The sequence below is a fragment of the Carassius gibelio genome, chromosome A10, assembly GCF_023724105.1.
Source record: "Carassius gibelio isolate Cgi1373 ecotype wild population from Czech Republic chromosome A10, carGib1.2-hapl.c, whole genome shotgun sequence".
In the NCBI taxonomy this organism is placed as follows: domain Eukaryota; kingdom Metazoa; phylum Chordata; class Actinopteri; order Cypriniformes; family Cyprinidae; genus Carassius; species Carassius gibelio.
In genome coordinates this window covers 5,252,553-5,260,105 of record NC_068380.1, presented here as the reverse complement: position 1 = coordinate 5,260,105, position 7,553 = coordinate 5,252,553, and the positions used below count along the sequence as shown (strand labels likewise).

Here is a 7,553-nt window from a genome sequence, read left to right as displayed (position 1 = left end):
CCGGAGTCTCGTGGCAGTCTCCTGCGGGATCTCTTCCAGACAGCGGAGGACTCCGGTCTGCTGTCGTGTGGTCAGGAGCTCTCTCTGTACTCCAGACCTCAGCTCAGCACGGTCAGCGTCAGCTACATGAAAGCGTGTCCAGGTCTCAGCGCAGGTCAGCTCTCGCTTGTGTCTCTGTCTGTCGAGTGTCTGATCCGTGTGTGACGCAGTGCTCTGTTCTCCACAGTCTCGTCCTGCGAGCAGACGTCGGTGGAGAGCGTGGAGAGTGTGGATGGCTCTGAGAGTGTCCTGCGCTCCTGGGGCAGTCACTCATCGCTCGCTGATGCCCAGCGCGTCCCGTCCTACGACAGCTTCGAGGAGGAGCTGGTCTCTGCTCCGCTGGGCCTCAGCAAACACGGCCTGTCCTTCAAAGACTACGTCCAGGAGAGGAACGAGCCTCTGGAGCAGGGCAGACCCGTGATCCCCGCCGCCGTGCTCGCTGGATTCACCGGTGCGTCTCCTCCACACGCTAACACCGGCTTCAGCTGCGCTCGTGTAAAGAAACACCTGCCGTTCTGGAGGGAAACATTTTGGATACATATTAGCATTAGACTTCAAACATTTTGCTGTTCAATAAATGTTACAATTACGATTCCAAATTTAATATAACAATACTTTTTAATTAACCAAAATGAAAATGCATTTGGAAGGAAAACTAAATAATAATATTTAATAATGATAAAAATTCTAGTTAAAATATCTACTGATCTGAATAAATATTCATATTTACTATTAAATTTTTTTTATTATTATTATTTTAATCTCAGTTTAAAGTATGCACTGAAAACTATTGATTAATAATAAATATTCTGCTTTATTATTCTAACTAAATTCTAATAAATGTTCATAATTTTTAATAATAAAAAATCTTATTTATTATTCTAGCTCATATTTAAAATATGCATTGATGGGAATAATAAATATTTTTTTTATTGATAATTAATATTCATTATACTATAAAAATGTGCAATGATAGGAATGATGCATATCTATTGGTCTAACCCATTTAAAATACCAATATTTATTAGTCATATCAATGCACATTTATTAATAATAAATACCTACTTGTACGCATTGATATGATTATTTATAACAAAATTAAAATTATCAAATAGTGAATACATTTTTTGTTATGACTATTCTTATTAGTAATTATTTTTTTTTTTTTTTCATTTGCATGCAGTCAAGTTTTGTTTTGTTTGTCCAAATTAATACCTGATGTGAATTTACACCTGAAAATGCATGTTTGGTCTCTGAGTGTTCAACTGTCCATCTTTGGTGCGGAACAGGAAGTGGCCCCATCCAGCTGTGGCAGTTCCTGCTGGAGCTGCTGACGGACAGCAGCTGTCAGAGCATCATCAGCTGGACCGGAGACGGCTGGGAGTTCAAGCTCACTGACCCCGACGAGGTGAGGATGAGGCGTCTGCTCTAACATCTACTGTTGAACGCTGATGAGCTCTCTGTAACCAGGATGTTGTTGTGTCATCAGGTGGCCCGCCGCTGGGGGAAGAGGAAGAACAAGCCCAAGATGAACTACGAGAAGCTGAGCCGAGGCCTGCGCTACTACTACGACAAGAACATCATCCACAAGACATCAGGGAAGCGCTACGTGTACCGCTTCGTCTGCGACCTGCAGAACCTGCTGGGATACACGGTGGAGGAGCTGCACGGCATTCTGGGAGTTCAGCCGGACACCGAGGACTGAAGCGGCGGCGGGAACCCTGCGTCACGTCCAGACCTCAGCGGGGGTCTCTGTTTACGGGAGCGACCGAGCGCGATTCTCCTTGCGGTTCTTCGGTCAGCCGAGAGTTAAAGACACTTTTAAACACTTGACACTGGGTTTGATCTTTCCACGCTGTGTTCGCTCCACCAGGTGATTCCTGTTACAAAGATTAACCAACAGACGAAAGCCTGAAACACAGAGAGAGTTGGTTTTCCAGGATTGCCTTACGAACGCATCTCTTCAGAGAGAACCAGCGCTGATCTTTCCATTCGTTCACACCTGGATCTTCACACCTGGTGGCCTTTCTAACGGAGAGACTCAATCACTCTGAACTTTGATTTAGCTTTGATTTGATGTCGAATGTTGGTGCAGGATTTGCGAGCGCTTCTGTTTTTCCTGATATTCCTGTGTATTTTGTGAGTGTTTCAGTTCATGTATTTATTGGAGTCTAGCTGGACTGCTTGTTGCTGGTTTTCGCTCCGGCCAAAGGGACGTGTAGATTTCACGTCTGAATGTTTACGTTTACCAAAGCTACGAGGCGTTAGCCTGACGCAGAACTGAAAGCTGCTTTCGTTTCGTACACTGGAGATCTTTCAGGATCAGAAGCACAGTTTGACTGTAAATGTATGCTGTTTATTTACTCTGCGTTACTGTAGAGACGCCGGACTATTCTTCTTCTTACTATTATTATTATTATTATTAAGAGAATTTATACGGAAACCATGTGATTGTAAATGTGTTTGTATGTATTTGGTTGTTTTTCTATATCCAGTTGCTCTTTAGAGCATGTTTATTTTGCAGATGATTCTGAAAAGAGTTTTATGATGATGAGATTTATTGATCCGTTCGAGTGTTTTTAAGAGAGTCACTGCAGCATCTCTTTATTAAAGACGTCTGAACGTCCTCGGATCCGTGACTTTACACCGGTGGAAACATGTTCAGCAGGATCTGTGTGTTTGACTCACGAGGATCTGTTCAGACGTGCATCTTTATGTCATGCCAAGTATCTGTCAAAGTCAACAATAAATTCTTGTTAAATGATGTGACGTGTGGAGCTGTTTTTCTCTGAATAGATGTGTGTTTGTGTAACATTTGACCGAATTTCCAGCGAGTTTAGTAAGAAATCAGATCAGTGGTTCTCAAGTTTTTTGACTCCAGGCACAACAATTCAGTAATATATTTTTCTTCCAAAACTTATTTTAGTTTTTTTTAAGTGTATGGATGCTCATAGTTTCTGTACATTGTAGGATCCCAGATTTTTAAGAGCTCGATCTGTTGTATTTAGTTAACTTCCACAACTTCTCTAGCTCTAGAAATCACTATTTTGAAATCAAACTTCCTCATTTAGGCTGATTTTCCAGGCTGTGAATCACAGTTCTTCAATGAAAGAACAGCTGTTGAGAAGGTGAATTAAATCATGTGTTTTTTAGTTCAGTCGTGACAAATCTCAGTGATTATTTCAACCAGGATTTATTGGCATGGGCATGAAATAAACATTAGCTTGATTTTGACGGATGAGGTCTGCTACGCGGCTGAGCAAATACAATAATTTGTTCAACTAAGTCCAAAATAAGAAGGAAGGCTGCTGCAAGAAGTGCTGTAGATCTGTGCAGGTGGAGCTGGGGAGGAGGAGGGACAACAGAAGCTCACACAGGCTAGGATACAGTATACATTACAGAGTACTCCTGATTGGCTGGTGCCACGGTGTTGAACGAGCCAATTAGTGATTAGTGAAGTTTCATGCCTGAACTGTATTTGTTTTAGCTTATTTTAAAGCTTGTGTTGTCTTGAGGCCCCTAGTGGACCCCGGACCCCGGAGTGTGTTTGACCCGTGGCTCCCAGACATTAAACACACACACACACACACACACACACACACACACACTCTCTCTCTCAAACACTTACACATTCAAACATACACACACACACACAGCTGAGTCAACACTCATAATAAAGACTTAACTGATGCTCTCGATGCACAGGTGCCCTCTACATATAGGCTGAAAAACACACACACACACACACACATGCTTCACTGATGAATGTGTGTGTGTTATCGTACGTTCTTCCTGTGAAGAGATAATAGCCAATTACAAACACCGTGAGAGATGGTTTATCAGTGTATGAACAGAATGAGTGTATCTGAGACGGGAAAGAATGAGAAATGAAACGGATTATTATCTGTTCAGGAACCAGTTCTGCAGCATCTTTAACTCCATCTGATGATTTACAGCTAAACACACCTCATCCACAGGCACTTAAACTAACACCCATCATTTCACTATAACTAAACCTTCTACACATTTACTACAAACACTAGAGTTCACGTATATTTCATGTTACACATCTCAAATGAATTGGACTGTCCGTTCTTCTGAATCAAGAAGGTGAACGCACACGATGCAATCTCGTTATCACGGTAATCACGGTACGGTGTGAACACTACTGTAATGAATCTGCAGTGGTCAGGAGGTACAGCGGTCATTTGTAGGAGCTCTCAGTAAAAAAAGTCCCATTGTAATAACGACTATAAGGACAAAACACGTTTTAAATGTTGAAACCTCTAAATTACAGTTATTTCTAACCCTGGGTTAAAAACACTGGGTTAACTTTCTTATTTGCATATTTTTCTGTTTACATGTTTATGTAAGGGCTCTAGCATTGGTCATCCTGCTATTACCAAAGACTGTATAACACCCAAGATGTGTCACTCCAACAGTTTTGAACTTGTATAATAGATGCCTGATTAGCAACTGTTACTATGGGAAGCTATATGTAAGCCTTATCAAACTTGATATTCACTATAACAGTAATATAAGTTACAAGACTTATAATATTGAGTTTGTACATTTAAAAACACAAACCAACACAAGGCTATCCCATTTCTCCTGGAATTTAAATCTAGAACATAGCAAAGGAAACAACATTTATGAGACAGTTGTTGTCAGATTTCATTGGTGATTTCAAATATTAAATGTAATCTAATGCTTGGCAAACAGTTTTGGAGAAAGAAACAGACTTTTTTGAGATTTTAAGGGTAATAACTAAATTCTTCTTTACTCCAATTGACACATCTTTTATTTTATCTATCAATCGTTGAAACGACCGTTATAAACACGTGCGACGGTGAAGCGCGCGTTTTTCTCTCCTGGGAGCGGATTTATTACCGCGGTTTTAAAGTGTGGTTTAGGACGATGATAACCGGGGTTAACTGCGGTGTGAAAAGGCCTTATGAACGGGAGGCAGTAACGTTAAATATCTCAGTTTACTGTATCTCCATGCTTTCCGTTATTAATCCTGTGAGCTCCGTCTGCGATCTGTTTCTGTTACCAGTGAGCCGCTCCGAGCCGTTCACACAGAGACGACCGTTACTAACACAAGAGGAGCCTTAAAGGGGCAGCTCACCCAAAAAATTATCATGTACTGTATGACTTTGTTCTATGGAACATAAAAAGATATTTAGAAAAATGTCTCTTAAATTTGGATGTCAGTGGGGTCCAGTTCTTCAGTTTATCTTGTTGTTATCTTGTTAAAGGAGTGCTATTATGCTTTTTAACTTTTTTAAACTTCAGTGTTTAATGTTGCTGTTTGAGCATAAAAATATCTGCAAAGCTACAAAGCTCTAAGTCCACTTCAAAAAGAGATATTTTATTTAACAGAAATCCATTTCCAAAAACTACAGCGAACGACTCGTTTGGACTACAACGCATATTTTCCAGGATTTGTGATGTCACAGATATCGACGAATGGGACGAGACCCTGTTGATCTGCACTAGAGAAGACATCAAGTGTTATTACACACTAGCTTTCCCAAGACAGACGAGCTTAGAGTGTTTACAATCAACCAGGTTTAAATCACGCTCAAATCAATTTGATTTCGATGCAGTATTTACCCCCCAAAAAACATTCAAGACTTTGTAAAAGGGCAGTATAATTCAGTATAAGTCATACAGATTTGAAGTAACACGAGGGTGAATAAAGGATGATGGAATGTGTATCTTTAGGTGATCTATCCCTTTAATGAATAATTGCAGAGTCAACACACACAAACACACATCTGCGTCTCTACTGTACTCAGAGTGACTCATGAGTGTTTCTGAGTCAATGAGTTCTTGTTCAAACTCACTGTACTTGTGTGTCATTTATATATGCATGTCATCTGTGAAGCAGACAAACACACAAACACACACACACACACACACACACACACACACACACACACACACACACACGTTGTTTACTATACTTGTGAGGACTTCCATAGACTTCTGATGATTTTATGCTGACCTAACAATATTTTATATCGCCTAACTCTACCCCTAAACATACTCCTCACAGAAAACTTTTTGCATTTTTACTTTTCAAGATAAACTTCATTTTGCATTTTTAATAATTTTGTTCCCTTGTGACGACCGACCAAATGTCCTCACAAACTCAAATATGTAAGGTTTTACTATCCTTGTGGGGGACATTCGGTCCTCACAACTATAAACACACACACACACACACACACAGTTTTATTGGGCTTTTCCCTGTAATGTAATAAAGCCCAGTCATTAAAGCAGCTTGACGTCACGCTGTCATGGCAACCAGCCCACGTTTCATTAAAACACTGCAGTGAGTCCCGGAGACTTTATGATTTTATCTTTATTTCAGTGAGCAGGAGCAGTTCATAATTACACAGAAATCTGCTATCAGCTGCTGAAACATCAGATTTTTATTTATTATTATAAATTATATCTATCAGGTATGTGTGTGTGTGTTATTTTAATCTTTTTATTAACTTTTATGTTATACATTATTTTGATACTTTTTTGTGTTTATATATATATATATATATATATATATGTATGTGTGTGTGTGTGTGTGTGTGCACTGAGGATGTCGAGTATACTTGAACAGTTCATGCATTCCCTGGGACTCGACCCTGTGAGCTGGGTTGCAAGCGCATGCTCCAGGACTGAGTCAGATGGCCAGCACACATGAGCAGTAATGCACTCACAGCCGATCCTCTCGCAGGTATCTGCATGAATCCGCCCCCGCTGAACACCCACACACACACATTATCAGCGCTCCAGAACACAAACAAAGAGCCAATGATTGACAGCACCAGCCCGTTTGTGTTTCTTGAGAAATGTCTTACTGGAGCGTCACTTACGGTCAGTCGGGCTGAGGGAGGAGTCACACGCTCCTCCTGTGAACCAGACTGAACACAAGAACAGCCCGAGCCGCACATGAAGACTCGAGGGCCAGAGCTGGCTGGGTTCGAGCTCAGCACACTGTGTTTGTTAGACAGGAATCCTGTCGTTATATTCACACAATCACAGGACGCCCTTGAAGTCAGTTACCCTGATGTGAACTTCCTCTGTTCAGATACAACATGCACAACAGCGAAACTCTGAAAACCACAACGCAGAGAACATTTGCGCAATCCAGCACACATGCAAATTTCCCGCAGCGGGGGGTTTATTGCGTCGGGCATGTTGAGGCGACTGCAGAGGATCATGGGAGTTCAGTGCGGTCAGACTGTGACGCATGTGAACACGCTCACTGATCCAATCAGAATTCACTCTGATATGATTGAGGCATCAGGACGCTCATTAACGGCTGCTCGGGTTACTGATCTATCTGTGAAATAACCAGTGAGATCTGGAACGGACACTCGTCAGCGATGGGTAAACACAGACAGACACACCTGCGTTTATGACACCGCAGCTGTCTGATCTGAAGAACTCATCATCTCATTAACTTTTATTAGGGCTTTACATATGAAGGTGAGACGCAGGAACTT

At 41.3% G+C, this 7,553-nt stretch overlaps 1 protein-coding gene across 1 annotated transcript; it reads left to right on the top strand.

Annotated features, from left to right (window-relative positions):
- Window positions 1-6: 6 nt before the first annotated feature.
- Window positions 7-2,803, top strand: LOC128020922 (protein C-ets-2-like). Its single transcript, XM_052607733.1, has 4 exons — window positions 7-154; window positions 227-490; window positions 1,329-1,447; window positions 1,529-2,803. The coding sequence occupies exons 1-4, from the start codon at window positions 127-129 to the stop codon at window positions 1,742-1,744; spliced, it is 627 nt and encodes a 208-aa protein (XP_052463693.1). The 5' UTR covers window positions 7-126; the 3' UTR covers window positions 1,745-2,803.
- The last annotated feature ends 4,750 nt before the right edge of the window (window positions 2,804-7,553 follow it).